At 44.4% G+C, this 19,907-nt stretch overlaps 1 protein-coding gene across 2 annotated transcripts; it reads left to right on the top strand.

Moving 5' to 3' along the window:
• The first annotated feature begins 8,878 nt into the window (after positions 1-8,878).
• On the top strand, positions 8,879-19,644 carry Dnaja1 (DnaJ heat shock protein family (Hsp40) member A1). Of its 2 annotated transcripts, none has more exons than XM_052715871.1 (9): positions 8,879-9,000; positions 10,052-10,193; positions 10,376-10,553; positions 12,355-12,459; positions 14,020-14,247; positions 16,934-17,048; positions 18,353-18,468; positions 18,769-18,869; positions 19,271-19,644. In XM_052715871.1, exons 2-9 carry the CDS (start codon positions 10,062-10,064, stop codon positions 19,487-19,489), a joined length of 1,194 nt encoding a protein of 397 aa, XP_052571831.1. In that variant the 5' UTR covers positions 8,879-9,000; positions 10,052-10,061; the 3' UTR covers positions 19,490-19,644. The 2 variants fall into 2 exon arrangements, with proteins under 2 accessions (XP_052571831.1, XP_052571832.1); XM_052715872.1 differs by lacking the exon at positions 8,879-9,000 and adding an exon at positions 9,249-9,369.
• The last annotated feature ends 263 nt before the right edge of the window (positions 19,645-19,907 follow it).

The raw sequence follows: 19,907 nt of genomic DNA, 5'->3' as shown, positions 1-19,907 counted from the left end.
GAACAGAGGTAGGCTGTCCCTGCCGAGTCTCACCCTTAGTGCAGAATGGCAAGCAACTGAACATTTTTTATATCACCACTTTTGGAGAAAATGTGTTAAACAGCATTAAATAATCAGAATGCAAAGCACCACTAAACAGAGAGAGAAAGAGAAGCATTGTATTTCCACTGTTTTCTGCGTTTAAGGCCGAAATGTCTGAAATTTGAATCAAGACTCACCTTCCTTAAAATGAAAACTGCCTTAGGTACATGCATATATGTCAGTTTAACCAGCCACATTGGCTCACGCCTGTAATCCCAACACTTAGGAGGCAGAGATAAGAGGGTTTTGGCAAATCAAGGCCAAAGTGGCTTACATAACTAGTACCAAGTCAGACGAGGCTACAGAGTGGGAACCTTTCTATAATTAAGTAAATAAAAGTCAATTTATGTTTATGCCTGCACTCATCTGTGAACTCATGAGGGAAAGGATTTTGTCTGCCATGGTCATCATTGTTTGCTGACCTAGAAAAGACCCTGGCATGTAGCAGACAACATTTTAATACATTGGCTGAATGGGGGCGGAGACGGGTTAAATAGAGCACGTGCATGTGGAAGGCCTTGGGATTAATCCTTAGTGGGAAAAAACTGTTAGTAAGTCAATACTGATTTACTAGTTTTATCATTTCCTCTGCCTGAATGAGATGATTGTTTTATTTTAGGTGTATGGATGTTTTGCCTGCATGTGTATCATGCATCATGTGAATATGTGCCCAAAAAGGCCAAAAGAGAGAGTGTGATCTGGTACTAGAGCTACAAACTTGTGAGCCACTATGTCAGTGTGAGAACCCAACCCAGGTCTTTGGGAAGAACAGCCAGTGCTCTTAACTGCTGAGCTATCTCTCCAGCCTCCAGGACGATCATTTTTGCAACTGTTACCATTATTAGAAAATGTGATGTTTACAATATAGAGACACTCTTCTAAAGACTTTATATAGTCATGTGTCTCTTAACAACAGGCATATGCCCAAAAGATAAATCACTAGGTGATTTTGTCATTGTGAAAAATTATACGGTGTACTTAGATAAACTAAAATGACCACAACAATGTAATCTTATGGAAGCACTGCCCTTAACCAAAACATCATTATATAATAATGGCTGTCTTAATTCATTTAGTCCTCATAATAATCCAGTTAGCTTGGAGCTATTATTATTCCCTGCTGCAGATGAGGAAACTCGGGTACAGAAAGTATAAATAACTTGCTTATGGCAGATCCAAGATTCAAACCCAGGGAATCAGTTTCCAGAATCTATATAAGCCAGGCTGGCTTCAAACTTGCAATTCTTCTTCCTCGGCCTCCCAAATGCTGGGATTAGAGGTGTGTACCACTATCCCAGGCCTCTAGAATGCATATGTACTTCTCTTAAGAATCGGTATATCCTTAACCACTGCCCTGCTGTGCTGGATCTGGCAGTGCCCTTGCTGCTGAAGAAAAAGGTAACAGGAAATCGGAGGAGACAACAGCATCTTTTTCGTGACAATGGCGTCATCATGGCAAGAGAGGCTGGAAACTGCTGGGCGGGATCCAGATGCTGCTCCAGATTGCCTTTCTGGTGTCAGTGACCAAAGGAAGAGAAGAGTCAGGACAAGAATTGGTGACAGTCACCAGGAAGAAAGATTTACACGGCCCTATCCCTCAACCTCTAACTCCAGTGGCTGAAATTAATGGTGTAACTCCAGCCTGTGGGCTTAGCCAAGCCCCACTCTCCAGAAAGGACCATAAAGTACTCCGAATCTGTAGCAGCTGAGTTCTTTTTATGCTATGGTGATGGCAGGTCTTCCTGATGCTCAGCACAGAAACAGACAACAAAGGCCAACCCTGGTACTGCTACCCTTCCTGCCTCTGTGCTGGGAGACAGCGTGAATGCAGGGGCCTAGATGTAAGCCAGGCACACAAGGTCACCCACCAACTGATCTCTCAGTTGGATAAGTACGTTTCCCACCACTCTCGCCACCAGCAAGTATACACAAACTCTCTTATTTTCAGCCCCACATTTAAAGAAGATATGAGACATTTAGTATTAAAGCATTAGAATGAGCTGAACTAGGTAGCATACACCTATAATCCCAGCACTGGGTGTGTGTGGGGGGGGGCAGATACAGGAGGATTGCCACAACTGTGAGGCCAGCCTGGGCTACATAGCAAGTTCCAGGCCAGCCAACAACCGTTCCTATCCGCATCAGAATTTGTGTGCACAAAAAGAATAGAGATGGAAAAAAATTAAACAATCTAAAAGACATCTGGTAGCAAAGCGAGGTAGAGAGTGCAGATAATTACATAGATGCACATGTAAATACAGTACTACCACGTGAGTAATTCAAGGAGATGATGCTGGCAGCCCTAGTGACATATCCCAGCTCTCGGGGAAAAATTAAAATTTTGAGCTTGAGGCCAATGTGGACTATAGAAAGACTTTCCTCAAAAGACTATAGTGTGGCTGGAGCAGATGGCTCTTCTAGCCTCCGGAAGCAGGCAAGCATGTGGTATATAGACATGCATGCAGGCAAAACATCTATACACATTAAATAAATAAATCTTAAAAATCTAAACATAAAAGTAAAAACAGGGTGGTGGTGGCACACACCTTTGATCCCAGCACTCGGGAGGCAGAGGCAGGTGGATCTCTGTGAGTTCGAGGCCAGCCTGGGCTACCGAGTGAGTTCCAGGAGAGGCGCAAAAGCTACACAGAGAAACCCTGTCTCAAAAAAAATAAAATAAAATAAAATAAAAAGTAAAAACAAACTATGATGTGGTAGGAATGTAGGAATGTAGCTCAGTGGTCGAGTGCTTGTCTGGTACGTGCAAAGCCCTGTGTTCAACCCCAGCACTGGGAAAAAATGGCAAATGGAATTTATGGGTTTAAATTATCCAGATCAGAGGATAGTAAAAGACATTTTGTTCCTTTTCTTCTTTTTGAGGGGTTGGGTGCAGGAAACTAAACTCAGAGCTTTGTGCTTGCTAGACAAATGCTCTACCACTGAACTAAATCCCCCATACCATGGGGCTGGTGAGATGGCTCAGTGGTTAAGAACACTGGCTGTTTTTCCACTGGAGCAGGCTCAATTCCTATCACCCCTGTGGTGGCTCACAACCATCTGTCACTCCAGCTCCAGGGGATCCTCCACCCTCTTCTGGTGAACATGTGTCCTAGTTTGCCTCTCTGTTGCTATAACAAAACACTGAACAAATCAACTTGAGGAAGGAAAGGGTTTACTTAGCTAACTGGTTAGTCCACCATGAAGGGAAGTCAGGGCAGGAACCGAAACAGAGCTGTGCGGAGGTATTGCTTACTGATTTGCTCTTCATAGCTTACTCACCCTGCCTTTTTAATTTATTGATTGATTGACTGATTGATTGATTGGTTTTTTCGAGGCAGGGTTTCTCCTTGTAGTTTTGGTGCCTGTCTTGGATCTCACTCTGTAGACCGAGGCTGGCCTCGAACTCACAGAGATCCGCCTGGCTCTGCCTCCCGAGTGCTGGGATTAAAGGCGTGCGCTACCACCGCCTGGCACACCAAGCTGTTTTATATAGCCAAGGCCCACATGGCCAGAGATTGCACTGCCCACAGTTCACTGGGCCCTCTGAGACAATTATCGATTAAGAAAACGTCCCACAGACATGCGCACAGGCCAACCTGATAGAGGCAGTTCTTCACTTGAGGTTTGCTTTTCCCAGGTGTGTCAAGTTGACAAAACTAACCAGGACATGTGTGAATGGGTGTGCTCCTCTGTGGGTGCTCTGGGGAAGCCAGAGGCAGATGTTGGGTGTCATCCTCCGTGGCTCTGCACTTTAGTTTTTTAAATAGGACCTCTCACGGAGCATCCTGATTTGCCTGGACTGGCTGGCCAGTGAGCTTCTGGATCCCCGTCTCTGCCTCCGCCTCTGCCTCTGTAATGCTGGCATTTCAGAGACAAACTACCACACCCAATTTTCGCTTTTATGTTTTTGGGTCAGGGTCTCACTATGTAGCCCCAGATAACCTGGAACTCAGAGAGATCTGCCTGCCTCAGCCCAACAACCCCTGCCCCAGGCCAACCCAGTTCTGGGATTAAAGGCATGTGTTACAAAAAGCCTACCTCACACCTAGATTTTATGTGGGTTCTGGAGATTCGAACTCAGATCCTCATACAGAGCAAATTCTCTTCCCCCAGTGAACCATCTCCCCACCCTGTTGTTTTCTGTTGGAGATATGCTATTGTTGTGTGACCCAGGCTAGCCATGAACTCATGGGTCTCCTGCCTTTGTCTAAGGCCACCACCACATTCAGGACTTGAATTGTTTCTCTCTTTTTACATTCTGTGTGTGCATCTATGGACTATTTGGACCATGGCTTTCATCTAGAGGTTAGAGGACCACTTGTGGGAGTTTGTTCTCTCCTTGCTCCATATAGGTTCTGGAAAGCAAACTCAATCTTGCCAGCCATTGAGTTTCTTTAGTATCATGCTTAATCTTATCATGTTTACTGACTCTTCTATCAATTGTCCATTTGTATTATTTGACCATTTTCTGATAAATGATAACCATTTTATATTAGGGGTAGTAGATGCTTATGATGTATTGAAATTGTTGTGTATTGTTAGCTGTTCACAGTGTCTATATCTATTTATACTTTTTGGCCATATAAAGATTTTGGCTAAAAATAAGGGCCATATTTCAATAGAGTACACTATAACTCTCAGTAACCATGAGGCCAGATCACAAGTAGCTAGAAGTGGCTGTGGGCAGAACCAAGTAGTAATGATTCATGCTCCACGATAAGAAATATGAATTTTATTTCAGAAGTTCTAGATGACTTTAGGATTCTAACAGTTGATCTTTTTATTTGATGGTGCTAGTGTTAGGGTTCAAACTTGGGATTTCAGGTATGCTAAGGTGAGCACTCTACTCCTGAACTACACCCTGAACTGATGACTTATCCCATATATAAACTAAATAATAAACTTATCCCACATATAAACTAAATAAAAAAGGGGGGGTAGTGTTGAAGGTACAGCTCAGTGGCAGCAGAACAGTGTGTGCGAAGCAAGCAAAGCAGTTGGGGTAAACATCTAGCAGAGTAAGAACAAGAAAGGGGACGGACGGACGGACAGGCGGAGCAGGAGGGCAGGAGGCTGAGAAGGACAAGGAGAAAGATGACCGAAGCAAAGACAGGATTCTCGATGCCTCGGGACTACAGAAGTCATGGATACACCGGAGTAATCTGGCTTGCTTTTTCTTTCCTTTCAAGAAAATACTGTATTTTTGATGCCATGTTGCCCAGGCTGTCTTCAAAGTCCTGAGTTCCAGTGTAAATCCTGCCCTAACCTTCAGAGTAGTTAGAACTACACTCTGCCACCACACTTGGAAGCCTTTTTTTTTAAAACAATAAAGACAAATGTAGTGGGTAGCTGTTCCAGCTTGGACCTGGAAGTACTACCTTCATTGAGGCTTCCTGTCACAGCTACAAGGTGGGACTGAGAGAGGGGCCTTTAAGACCTGAGATTCGGATGGGCCGGCTCTCTTTGTTCCTGGATCCTGGATGCTGGATGTGGACCGAGCAGAGTTCTCCAGAGAACACCACTGGACTGCGCTACACCTTTCCTGGACCCTGTAACCTCTCCCTTTACTTTTAAGTTACCCCACAAAATAAACCTCCCTTTTAACTACATGAGTTGCCTTAACACTTCCACCAATAGACAACACCTGAAAATGTGAGAGAGAGAAAGGATGTGAAGTGAGTATGCTTATCACTTTTTCTAAACTGTAAAATACTTCATCTATGAGACCTTAACCTTGTTCTTTTTTTATTTTTTTTTAAACTTTATTTTATGTGCATTGGTGTGAAGGTGTCAGATCCCCTGGAACTGGAATTACAGACAGTTGTAAGCTGCCATGTGAGTACTGGGAATTGAACCTGGGTCCTCTGGAAAAGTAGCCAGTGCTCTTAACCACTGGGCCATCTCTCCAGCCCCAACCTTGTTCTTGAAGTCCTCTGTGTGCAATTTGTGACAAGAAATTTTTACATTGCTAAGATTCTTTCTTAAGGAGAAGGACCAAGAAGGCCACAAGACAGACCATCTTCCTAAAAAAATGTCTGCGCCAAAGAGCTGGAACTGGGCATGTCCCGGGCCTTCCTACAGTTCTACCCAAACCCCACCCTACAACTACCCAGCGCTCATCTGAGAAATGGGGGCATGGCCAATACGCTTATCTGCCCTCAGGAACCCCAAACCCCAGCTTGGAGTGGCTGAGGAACCTGTGAACACTGCCTGGAGAAGGCTCTCTCTGTTACCCACCTGTGCACTCCCCAGAAAAAAGAAAAGAAGCTGGACATGGTTCTGAACTAGGCAGAGGGAGGAAGATTGGGAGTTCAAGGTCATCCTGCGCTACACTCCAAATTCAAGATTGAGGCTAACCTGGGCTACACAAGGCCCTGTCCCAAAAAAAGCACAAGAGAAAAGAAGACAAGAAGACAGGGTAGGGGTAACTTAAATTCAAAGTCCATGCTGCTTGAGAACACCACAGACAAATGTGTCAGCAAATATTCTCTCGCCCCCTCCACACACAGGCAGTTAAACTACCAAGCCAGACTTGAAGGCTGAGGGTATTTCAGTAAGGCAGAAAGAATATAGAAAGACTATTGCTGCAATGGGAGGAGACTGAACACAAAGACCAGGCGTGATGGCTCACACCTCCTAGCATCTGGAAGGCTGATGCAGGAGGACTGCCCTAAATTCAAAGCCAGCCTGAGCCACAGAGTAAGGCAGAAGTGTGGGATTTATTTTTTATTGTTTTATGTGTATGTGTGCTCTGTCTGTATGTGCAAAAGGAAAAAACTTCAAATTAAAGCAATAAGATATTAATTTCTCACATACACTCCCAGACACAGTCTCAAATAACCCAAGTAGCCTCAAGCTTTCTATATAGCCTCTGTCAGCCTTGAACTCCTGACCTTCTTTCCAGAGCCTCCAAATGCTGGGATTACAAGTAGAAACCAAGGCATCTGATTGCAAATTTTTACTTGTAAAGCTGGCAAAGATTTAACAGAAGAACAGGACAGCAAAACAGAATCCCCTATATTTGCAAAGCCCACACACACAAATCACCATGAAAAGTTATTACAGTTTTCAATTTGCGCTCACGTTGAGTCAGCAATTTCAGTTCTAAGTGTCTGTCCTAAAGAAATATTTGCAGCCAAGTGTAGTGGTGCAGGCCACAGTCCCAGCTCTTTTCAGGCTGCCAGGATTTCTGGTGTAAAGATATAACCTATTTTGATGTGATACTTGAAAGGGTAACATATAAATGAGAAAAATCAGATGTTTTCAGCCAAAACAAAAACACATAGTAGAAGTTTATAAGGGAAGTCGCGTGGCTTTAGTGACTGAAATAGTGTAATGAAAGCGTGAAGGCTGAAGAGACAAACAGCACAAGATGAAACTCCCAAACCTTCGCTTATTAAGACATACGGAGAGGTAAAGATGTCTCCAGATAGGTTTGAAACCAGTCTTTACAGCTCCTTTATGTCTGGCTACATCCAGTTGCCTTGATTTCCTTAAGACATCGAGGTAACAGCTCTGCTGGTGAAGCACTGCACACCTGCGCTACCTACGTAAGGTAGAAGTGCAGTGGTCACGGGCCCAAACACACGCAACAACACCAACATTTAAAGCATCACATTCCACACCCTAGGCTTCCAGAGCTTTGTCCGTTAGAGAACGTGCTCAAGCTGGGCGGTGGTGGCCTTTAATCGCAGCACTCAGGAGGCAGAGCCAGGCAGCTTTCTGTGAGTTCGAGGCCAGCCTGGTACCAAAACTACACAGAGAAACCATGTCTCGAAAAACAAAAACAAAAACAGGAAAAAAAAAAGAAAAGAAAAAGAAAATGTGCTCAACTGCCTTTTGAACAAGTGCTGATTTATATTTTGTGACTTCTCTTGCAATTTGTTTTGTTCAACTTCCAACAAAAGTCTAAGCAGGAGGCTCAGTGGTTAAGAGCATACATTACTCTTGAAATACTCCGTATTTCAAGCTTGCACCTCCAGCTTCTTTGACGTGTCTCAATTGGGTTACTGAATAAGAAAAACACACTCCATTTCTCATTTTTTTTCTTTTGAAAGCCTAAGATTCAGTCTGCCAACTACAGATTTTGATTCGCCGACTAGACCTAAAGATGGTCAGAAAAATTAAAATAACTAGCTAAAGGAATTTTTTTTTTTTCTGCTACTCTTCAGCCAAACTGGGTGTTAGATTGCCTAGGAAGGAGCCCAGGGCCCTATGTCTGCATGAGGCATTCCAAACGCTTCCCTGTTTGGTGCAGTCCCAGGTTCCCTCCGCCGCCCGAGGCTCTGAGCCAGAAGGTTCTGAAGCCTGGGCTCGTCCAGAGGCTCTGACAGATGTGCACTGGGTGAAACCACCAGATCCAGAGCCGGCAAGGTCGGTCTGGGAACTAGGCCGGCCTGGCTCAGCATTTCTTGCCCGCGGGGCTCAGAAATAAGGGGCTGCAGAAAATCAGGCTCTCCGGGTGGGGTTCGGGTTGGGTTCCCACAGAGCCCCTTCCGCACAGCGCCTGCGGCACAGGTCCCAGCGCTGGGAACCGGGGCAGCCTCGGAAGCCCACGGCTCGGGGACACGACCTCTCCACCTCAAGACTTCCGCACTCGGGGCCCTCACAGTCAAGAAAAGCCTCTCGAAGATTCCACGAGCTTCGGCAACCGGGCTTGAGTCCACCCACACAAGGCCCTTGGGCGCCGCCGCCCCGGCGCCCCCGCGCCGTTGCCCAGGTAACTGAGGGGCGGTGGCAGCGGCGTGGGGCGGGACTTCCGGCGAGTGACGCGCCCCGGCTCGGCTACAAAAGAGGTCGGCTGCGGCGGGCCGGGCGGAACTTTCCAGAACGCTCGGCGGGAGGTGGAGGGGCAGCGTCTGCCCGAGCTGCGCTGTGCTACGCTCCTCTTTCCGCTCTCCGGCGCCGGCCCGCTCACCGGTGAGTCTCGGCCCTCGGGCTTTCCTCGGCCGCGCCGTGCGGCCCGGGCGCCAGCCAGCCGGCCGGGGCAGCCGCAGCCGGAGGCGGTTGGCCCCGCGTGGGCGGGGGGCTGCGGGTTCCCCGAGGCGGACTCGGCCTTCGGAAGGCCGCCGGGATGCCCGCACGCCACGAGGAGGCCCAAGGCCCGAGCCGGCTCCGCGCCCGCCTCAGACGCCTCTCGCTGTGCACCCCTCTGGCCCCGCCGCCGCCCGCGCCGGGTGGGCAGCGCCGCGCACGCGCGGACCGAGGCAGGGGTGAGGGGCTGCGGGAGGAGCCGGGCGGAGGCTGCGGCTTGCGCTCGTCCTGGCTCTCCTCCCTCTCTTTGTTGAGGTCCGGCCTTCCCCCTCCGCCTGTTCGATCTGGGTGGGAGGGAGAAAGGAAGGAAACCGTAACGGTCGGCGCCAGGTGCCGGGGAAACCCAGAGGGCGAGTCCGCTTGGCGGGCCTGGGGGACGAAAGTGGGTGAGCTGCGAGCAGGAGCAGGATGGCGGCGGCGGCGGCGGGGCCGGGGCACCTGCTCCCTGGAGCTGGGCTCCTAAGCCACTCCTCCACCCCCGGGAGTCCAGTGTCCCTTCCCGGCGAGTGTGTGGCCTTATCCGATGTACAAAGGCCGTGGTAGTGTACTAACCAGTGGACAGACCCATCCGTGCTGCTTTGGGCTACTAGCACAACCTCTGGGGAAAGGAAACCGGAAGAAGCCCGGGTTGCACATGTGTTGGTGCGGGAGAGTAGGAACCAGCTGCTAGAAAAAGGCTTTCGAATTCCCCGAAATTTGTGTTTATGTTTAGTCTGTTAGAATTCGCAGCCGAATCCTATCAGGGATTGCTAGCTTATAAGAAGTTAGGAAGGCTGTGTTCTTTATACAGCAGAGAACAGATTGCTTTAGTTCTGATAGTTGAAAGCCAGCCATGGTGGCGCACACCTTTGACCCAGAGCTCAGAAAGCAGAGGCTGGTGGATCTTCTGAACAAAATTAAAAGCTGATTTAAAACTCACCCGTTTTTCTGATTTCAGGCTGTGAAAAATGGTGAAAGAAACCACTTACTATGATGTTTTGGGGGTCAAACCCAATGCCACCCAGGAAGAATTGAAAAAGGCATACAGAAAGTTGGCCTTGAAGTACCACCCTGATAAGAATCCAAATGAAGGCGAAAAGGCAAGTACATTCTCAGGCAGCTCAGCAGTGTTGCCGTGTGTGCGTGTGTGTGTGTGTGTGTGTGTGTGTGTGTGTGTGTGTGTGTGTGTATTTCTGATGGTGCCTGAAAGTCAAGGTCGTCCTAATACAGTGGCTGTGCTTTGTGACACTTATTTCTAATGGGATTTCTTTTTCTGAAACAGTTCAAACAGATTTCTCAAGCTTATGAAGTTCTTGCTGATTCCAAAAAAAGAGAATTATATGATAAAGGAGGCGAACAGGCTATTAAAGAGGGCGGAGCAGGTGGTGGTTTTGGCTCGCCCATGGATATCTTTGATATGTTCTTTGGAGGAGGAGGAAGGATGCAAAGAGAAAGGAGAGGTAAGAAAAATGTAGCTTACCTGCAGCAGAATGAGGTAGCTGCTGCTGAAAGACTGAGAATTTACATTAAGTGCTTGTTTACATGTTGGTATAATGTTAAACTCTGTTCATGAACTGCCTCTGATTTCTGGTGTCATTTATAATTGAGATTTTTTATGTAAATCAAAATAGCTAAGCCAATCTAGTGGGTATATCCAACTCCACAGATTCCCAAACAGTAAGGTAACAAAGCATAGCAACTTGGGCTTCTAATAGAAGCACTTACATGTCTTGGGTCCTTGTCCCTAGAACACAGTGTTAAGTGCAGTGGCCTTTTTCAGTTAAAGATGACAAAAAAGAGTTGTCTGTGGGCTGGACAGACTTCTTGGGAAGATAGTATTGGAAGTCAAAATAGTACTTCATTCTCAATATAGTTTGCACAAGCTGATGGGTAGAGACAGTTCTAGAACAGATTGGTAGGCCATTTAATTTCACTTTGCCCTTTTAAAGGTTTAGGAAGACTTAGAGAAATTATTTACTGTGTTTTTCAGCTTTGGCCCTGAGAAATGGCTCAGTGGTTAAGAACACTTGTGTTCTTTGCAGAAAATCCAGGTTTCCTTTCCCAGCACCTACATCCAGTGGCTCACCACTGCCTGTAGCTCCAGCTCCAGGGGATCTGATAACCTCTTCTGGCCTCTGGGCTTTCACATATGTATGCACACAAATTAAAAGGAAAGAAAATGTGTATATCAAACTCACCTTGTGTTGTTAGCCAGAGGATGGTATGGGCTACTGAAAAGTTTCCACTAGCCTTCTTGGCTTGCTGCTGCTTTGGAAAGTATACTTGGTCAGTTTCCAGAGTTTTGTTTTTCTTTTCTGGTGCTCGGTATACAAAGTTTGGGATAGCCTACTCACATGTTCTCTTTAGATGATGGAGACCCAAAGTGAAGCTAGAAACAGAAGGATGTGGTAACACTTAACACCTTGTTTAAGAGTAAATGTTCCTTTAGTGTGATGTTCAGAAAGGATTGAAGCTGTTCCGTTAACCAACCACTCAGTACTGTCTTGTGTGGGTAAAGTCCTAGTGGAAGAATCACTAGCTCGGAACTTACTAACCATACATGGGTGGTTTTATTTCCATAGTCTGGTTGTCCTTACGTGATCTCAACCACCTACTTCCCATTGCAGTAGGTAAATTACAGGTGACATTCCTTTGTAGTCACTAGCCAGATGTGGATCTTTAAATGGAGATTAATTTAAGATGGGAAAAATTCTCTGCAGCTGAGGTAGCCACCACACTTAAAGTTGTGTCCAGTGATTGTGACTAGTAGTTGCTATATTGAACACATAAAATGTGTCCATTGTTACAGAAAGTTCTGTTCTATTACAATAGGCATAAGAAATTTATCACTTGAAACAACCAGTGATAACCTGGCAGTAAAAACTATTGAAACAGAAGTAGGAATTGCTGTTTCAATCTCCAGCCAATCTTGATTAGAAAGAATTTACTGTTTGGATGAAGTAACTGGCCATGTTGCTTAATGCCTAATAAGTGAAACCTTCAAAGGGATACATGCTTTGAATTATTGTGAAATGTGCCTGAACATTGAGTGACTTTTAAGGTAGTAGTAATTGTTGCATTTCTAAGAGGGCCTCTTAGAATTAGATCAGTTTGAGAATCAAATAATGGATGAATGTTGTATGTGGGTATAATTCAACAGATACACAGGATGAGGCTGGTCTTTGATTATCCTTTTTCGTTTTTACAGTGTCTTCAACAAACATTACACACAGGTTTTTAATGAGCAGTGTTTTGTTCCAGGTAAAAACGTTGTGCATCAGCTCTCAGTGACCTTAGAAGACTTGTATAATGGTGCAACAAGAAAACTGGCTCTTCAGAAGAATGTGATCTGTGACAAATGTGAAGGTAGGGGTTCTTACTGGTGGGTTGTTAAGTAGTTTTTGAGATAAGGTATTACAGATTATTAGGCTGGCTTGGACTTGTGTCTTCTGTCTCAGCCTAAGTTCTGGGATTACCCATGCCTAACTTTGGATAGACAAAACTGATGCTACATTAAAAGCAGCTGAGCCTTCCACCAAGAAAAACTTGTAATGGCTTTGTTGTGACATTTTCATGCTCTCCTGTTCAACTTCCACTGAACCCCTCCTGTTCCTTAGTGTACTCCTCTGTGTGCCTATGTTTTGATGGCCCAGTGAGTCCTATTAGAGTCCCTTACAGGACTATGGGTGAGGGGATGTTTACAAAAGGACAGGCACCTTAGTCAGTGGCTATGTTATAGAAGAAAATGTCTCTCCAGGGGTGAGGTCTTGACATCAGCTTCTCCCTTTATTATAAGATGTTGATAGAGGCAGGAGGACCTCTGTGAGTTCCAGGCCAGCCTGGGCTACAAAGCAAGTTCCAGGAAAGGCGCAAAGCTACACAGAGAAAACCCTGTCTTGAAAAAACCAAAAAAAAAAAAAAGTTGATGGGCCCAGTCTTGTGTAGATCCTAAGTAGCACTTTTTTTTTTAACACACTTTGTATATGTGTGTGCATGTTGTGTTGTCCATGTGGGAGATGAGAAGACAATTTGTAATCAGTTTTCTTCTTCAACCATGCAGGCATTAGAAGATCAAACTGGGGTTGGTGAGGCTTAGTGAGGCCAGCAAATCCTTGTCTCAAGGGGGAAAAATGTGATGTAGGAACACATTAATTTAAGATTGTGGTGCAGGCAGTCTTGGAGTTACTTCCTGGCTCACTGTTCCCTTAAAGTGTTCTCAAGAAAGTGAAATTCTGCAATTGCTTGCAGGCAGAGATCTTCACTGTTAGGCCTGCCTACTTTGAGCTCTAACTGGAAAGGCATGACACCCCACCTCCCACCCCACCCCACCCCCATCCCCTACCTGTGTTACCTCTGTACTGCTTCATGCAGTACCTATGGAGGCCAGAAGAAGGCATCATATCCCCTGGAACTAGATAAGAGGGTTGTGAGCCACCATATTGGTTCTGGGGATCAAACCAGGTCCTCCGGAAGAGCAGCCAGTACTTTTACATGAGTCATCTCATTAGGCCCTGCCTTCCCTTCCTATATCTTCTCCCCTTTCCACCCCTTTGTTTCTACCAAAATCCCAAGAATTCATGCTCTGACACTCCTGGGCATGTTCATGTCTAAAAATTGTCATGCCCTCACCCCCCTCCCCAACACACACAATTGCTTGCTGACCTCCATTGTTGAACCATTTCAAAAAGCAAGACTTCTCGCCCTCATGGCATCTGCTGAGATTTGCAGCTTGCCTACCTTGTTTTTCTTTCTTTTCCTCTCAAACTTCCAAAGAAAATATTTTAGAAAACTCATGATTTTGAAATGGCTCCTTTTAGAGTCTGAATTGGACATTTTAGGACAGCAGTCCACAAGGCCTTGAAAATACTGAGGGGTTAGATTCTGTCTGCTGCTAAGTTCATACACAAGTTTCTTTTGAAACTCTAGGCCGAGGTGGTAAGAAAGGAGCCGTAGAGTGCTGTCCCAACTGTCGGGGAACTGGCATGCAAATAAGGATTCATCAGATCGGACCAGGAATGGTTCAGCAGATTCAGTCGGTGTGCATGGAGTGCCAGGGTCATGGAGAACGCATCAGTCCTAAAGACAGGTGTAAAAGCTGCAATGGAAGAAAGATAGTGCGAGAGAAGAAGATTTTAGAAGTTCATATTGATAAAGGTGAGTTCCGATTCATGTTTCTATTCTGACAGTTTTATTCATGGTGTATAATGAATTTTCGTAATTTTCACCCCATCCCTCATTATCTTCTGTAGCTCTTCCCATCAGTTTTCATCATCTTGTAGTAGGGTTGTTTGTGATACATGGGTTTAAATAGGTTAGGAGTGCTTGCAGGAGCATAAGTGGGGATTATACATTTACTGGAACACAGGCAATCTGTCAGTGGCTACACCGTCAAAGAAACAGACTCCCCTCCAGTAAACATCAACTGCCAATAATACTAGAGAGTGTGTGGCCTTGTGAGCCTGTCCCTCATTTGTAATTATTTTTAAAACTCTTTAGATTAGATGAATGATCCTAAGTGTCTTAGTGTGTAAGAGTAGTCTTTCTGGCTAAGTGGCAATAATTAAAGAACACTTTATCCAAAATCAGTTCTTTGAAGTGTAACTATCCTGTCTTAGGAATTAAGGAATAACAAACGATGTGTGTGAGGTGAAGAATAAGCTTCTTACATGTGCAGGGGTTACAGTCCAGTATAACACATCTTTAAAGAGTATGTGTGAATATCAGTCCTTTTTTTAATTGGTTCTTCAGCTTAATAAAAATGTCTTTTTCTCTTAGTGAGATGGGGATTTTTTCTGTGTTGCAGAGGCTGGCCTCAAACCCTGTCCTTTGACTGAATAACTTGTTTCTTTATTTTGAGATAGGATGGGACTTCTATAGCTAAGGGTGACCGTGAACTCTTGGTCCTCCTGCCTCACCTCCCAACTATTGGGATTACAGGTGGGTTACAGTTAATTCTCATTCGAGTAAAAATGGTTTGGGGGCTGGACAGTGGTGGCACACACCTTTAATCCCAGCACTCAGGAAGCAGAGGCAGACAGGTCTAAGTTCAGGCCAGCCTGGTCTACAGAGTGAGTTCCAGGACAGCCAAGACTACACAGAGAGCCCTGTCTTCAAAAACAATGAGTGGTTCCCCTCCCCCCAACTTTTTTTTATCAATAGAACCTAGTTCTTGCACCTCTGCTGGAAGCCATCTATTATGGAGAGTGACATTTCAGCATCCTATCACACAGTTTTTAAGATTGCTTTTCAATGACTTCTTGTTTAGGCTCATGGGCTTCCACATGGTTTCTGGTGTCAGCACAGACCATGAACAGGACTCCTGGTTGCAGTAGGGCTATGGACCCAGACAAGGTTCTCCGATGCAGCTGGGATCATGTACATCTACAGCTTCAGGCCACAGCATAGACCATGATATCTGCCCAGCCTTAAGTGGCAACATATGGGCCACTGTTTTAAGTTTTTAACATTTTTCAACAGGGTTTCAGTATGTAGCCCAGACTGCTTGTGCCTCAACAGTGCTGGGATCATAAGCCTGCTCCCCAGATGTGGGCTCTGGGCTCAGCAGATAACACTGATTGTATAAGCATGAGGACCTGAGTTCAGATTCCCAGCACCAAAGGGGCAAAATGCTAGGTATGGCCATATACTAGTCTGTATACTCCAGCCCTGGAGGTCTAGGGGTAGAGACAGCATCACTGGGGCTTGTAGCCCAGCTAACTCCAGGTTCAGTGAGACAGAAGGATGCCTGACTTCTCTCCTGGCCTCCATGAACAAGTATACATGGGTAAAACACACCAAAAAAGGTTAGAACTTTATTAAACTAAAGTGTGTGGGCCTGAATTAGACGCAGGTAGGAATCTCAGCAAATACATACCTTTTAAAAAACATTGCTCTATTGAAAAATACTCAGTATTTTGCTGCCATTTGGATTTTCGAGACTGGCTGTCGCTCTGTAGACTAGGCTGACCTTGAACTCATAGAGATCCTGCCTCTGCCTCCTGTGTACTGAGATTAAAGCTGACACCACCTGGCCAACACTTTTTGTTTTTAATGAGTCCAGGCTAGTAGAAACCAAACCCAGGGCCTTTGCATGTACTGGGTAATTGTCTACCACAAAGCTACCTATTGCAAAAGATGATGAGTTTTTATTGTAGTTTTTGAGCAGAAAGAACATAGAGGGAAAATGAGAACTGAGAGAGGCTTTGAGGGACGAGTACTCAATTTTGGATTTTTAAGTAAACCTAGTAGTTTTCTTATTAGAAATACTGATGGCACAACAAAAAAGGCAGTTGACACTGCTGCTCACTTTAATGGTAGTGACTGCAGATTATTATACAATAGAAATAATTAACAGTTAGTGGTTATAGTGTTTGCCAGGTGCCAGTTTGGTTCCAGCATGGGCATTTTTAATCCTCAGTTGCTTGAATGAAATGTCTCTTTGGGAAAGTTGAGACTTAGGATGGATATGCCACTAAGTAGGTATTTTTTCTGAGATTAGAAGCTTGATTCTTTGTAGAGAGTTGTATCATCTACTGTTTAATAGCCTGTATCAGTACCAACTGGACTGGATTAAAGTCATTTCTGTGGTATTTCTGTGGTATTTGCCATTCATGCTTTAAAACAAAGCAAAACAAAACTGTCTATGTGCATGCATGTGCTGTCCTGCATGTAGAGGTCAGAAGGACACCTTGCAAGAATTGTACTGAGGATTGAACCCAAGGCCTCAGCATATGCTGTACCACTGAATTACACCCCAGACCACATCTGTGTTTTAATAGATTTTATGATCTTGACCTTCGTGTCTGATATCAGTAAAAGTACAGAATCAATCTGTGTTTAGGTATGAAAGATGGTCAGAAGATAACATTCCATGGTGAAGGAGACCAAGAACCAGGACTGGAGCCAGGGGATATTATCATTGTGTTAGACCAGAAGGACCATGCTGTTTTTACACGGTAAGACTTAATCACTCTCTGACGCTGTCTGCTTGCATACTTGTTGAGTTCTAGTTTAAGTGAGCTTTCACTCGCTCTTAGAACACAGAATAAATAACATAGGTATGTGTAACAGCTGCAGTGTGTCCTATAGAAGCGCATTACCTCTACAGTTCTAAGTGGCTGGAAGTAGAACCAAGATTTAGCTTTTTGTCTTAAAACTAAATTGTTGACTAGATGTTTTCTATGAGTGTAAATAGCAGACAGCTGGAGAATGCCATAGAGAAAACCTTGCTGCCTCCCCACCTCTTCAGTCTCTGCACAGTCGATCCAAAGTAATGCCCTTCACCAATTTCCCATCCTTGGTTCATGCTGAGTTTAGTTGTCTTATGTGTAAATACCCAAACTATCTCAATAAGAAACTAAAATTGAGGCTCTGTTAAGTATATATACATGTTCAAGTCTGCTGTACTGAATTTGTGTCTTGAAGCACAAGATTTCCAAATTTGACTTGGAGGTGGGTTACGGGGACAGTGTGTGGAAGGGACTTGTTTAGGAAAGGATATTTCACAGGTGTTTATCTATGTTGGAAAAGAAGTATAAACTTGAGGGAATGTTAACTGTTAAAAGATGCTATCATGATGTAGTAGGCACCAATACACGTATTAGCAAAGAACTTTTTACTGTCCCTTGAAAACAGTCATAATTGGCATAAATAATCAAAGATCCAGCCCAGGTCTGTTTCGGTTTACACTGATTCCTGTTTTCCAAATGTGTGTTGGCTTCCTTTAGCCTCAGTGTGGTTTGTTTTTCTCTCCCCTATTTAAGAAACTAGATTTAGGGGTTGGATTTAGCTCAGTGGTAGAGCGCTTGTCTAGCAAGCACAAGGCCCTGGGTTCGATCCTCAGCTCCAAAAAAATAAAAATAAAAAAAGGAACCAGATGTAGCCAGCAGTGGTGGTGCACACCTTTAATCCCAGAGCTCTCTTGAGTTCTAGGACAGCCAGAGCTTTTACACAAAGAAACCCCCTCTGGAGGGGGAGGGGCCGTAGATTTAAAATTGTTTAAGACGAAAGCAGGCCTGCCTTGATCTTCCTGCCCTTTGCCTCCTACCTGGCAGTATAGGCCTACACCACTGTGTGCAGAGCTCTGTGGTAAGATTTTACAGCTTGTTGGAACAAACAGCTGGCTGTTTCCAGATAATTTGCTAGCTCAGCTGTTTCAGTTGTTTGTTTTCCAAAAATGGTTAAGTTTGCCCACTGTGGTGTATATAGTCATTTGGTGATTTGAAAGGTGTAACTGTGCCTTATATTTGCATTGCTGTAGACGAGGAGAAGACCTTTTCATGTGTATGGACATACAGCTGGTTGAAGCGCTGTGCGGCTTCCAAAAGCCAATATCCACTCTTGACAACCGAACCATAGTCATCACCTCTCACCCAGGTATAACTAGATGAACCTGTTTTCCTGTTTGGACTTCTGAGGGGAAAAGTGTTGTTCTTTCCTTCTTTGGTTATATGTCCTTCCTAGGGCTGAAATGAAATTACAGGGCCTTGGATAAATGTCGGTCACCTCTTAGAAAAGCCATAAATGAAGGCAGCAGGATTGTTGGGCCAGTTAGCTCAGAGGTGTTTTCTGTGTGTGCTGCTTTTTGTTTTGTTTTTGTTTGGTTTTTTTTTTTTTTTTTTTTTTGCCTTATGCAAATGTGACCATACTTAAAGAATTTGGCTTGAACATCTTCAGGTCAGATTGTCAAGCATGGAGATATAAAATGTGTGCTAAATGAAGGTATGCCAATATACCGTCGGCCATATGAAAAAGGACGTCTGATCATTGAGTTTAAGGTAAGCTGTAATGCTCAAGGACATTTAAAAATGGTTAACTTACTAAAATCTCATGTACCACATTCATTTACCTTTGTTCAGGAAGAATTGGAAAACCAGGTACTTCTTGGTACTATGACAGTTAACTTCTGTTAGCATCTGGCCTCGGTGGTGTGCCCCTCTAATCTAGCACTTGAGGGGATCGGGTAAAGTACACCTTTCATTCCAGCACTCAAGGTCAGTCTGGCCTACAGAGCAAGTTCCAGGACAGTAGGACTACACAGAAACCCTGTCTGAAAAAAATAAAAAATAACTAAAGAAATGGGTAAATGCATGTTTTTCTGAGGGAAATAGTTCCAGTGTACTTAAAGGATCTAATGATAAGATCAAACTTAACTGCAGTTTCTTTTTTTTTTTTTCAGGTGAACTTTCCTGAAAACGGCTTTCTCTCTCCTGATAAACTCTCTTTGCTGGAAAAACTCCTTCCTGAAAGGAAGGAAGTAGAAGAGACTGATGAAATGGATCAGGTAGAACTGGTGGACTTTGATCCAAACCAGGAAAGACGGCGGCATTATAACGGAGAAGCATATGAGGACGATGAACATCACCCCAGAGGTGGCGTTCAGTGTCAGACCTCTTAATGGGCCAGTTACTCTGTCATTCTATATGCAGTAGTGAATGTGGGAAGGACTGTAATCATAATATGCTCACTACTTGGCTATTGTTTTTGTTTTAATATTCAACTATAGTAGTGTTTTAAAAGTTAAATGAAGAATAAACACAAATATAAAAGCTCTGAGTTTGCCCTGTATGTATGATGACTTCAATGTGCAAGATGAAGTTTAATACTTGTAAAAAAAACTACTTTAAAAAGTTCCCTAGCATCTGTTAGGTCATATCTTATGTAACTGATAATAGCTGTGTACATTAGACTGACAAGCTAGGTATGTGTTATATGACCCTTAATTGTTAAGCTGTGGAATTAAAATGCTGTATTTAATGGTAATCAGAAAAAGAAAACAATTAGTAGTGACATGTTGGTCTGTCTAGTTGTATGAA

The sequence above is a fragment of the Peromyscus californicus genome, unplaced genomic scaffold (assembly GCF_007827085.1).
Source record: "Peromyscus californicus insignis strain IS unplaced genomic scaffold, ASM782708v3 Scaffold_5__1_contigs__length_169319896, whole genome shotgun sequence".
NCBI lineage: Eukaryota > Metazoa > Chordata > Mammalia > Rodentia > Cricetidae > Peromyscus > Peromyscus californicus.
Note: the sequence above shows the minus strand (reverse complement) of the source record. Positions and strands in the feature narration are given on the sequence as shown.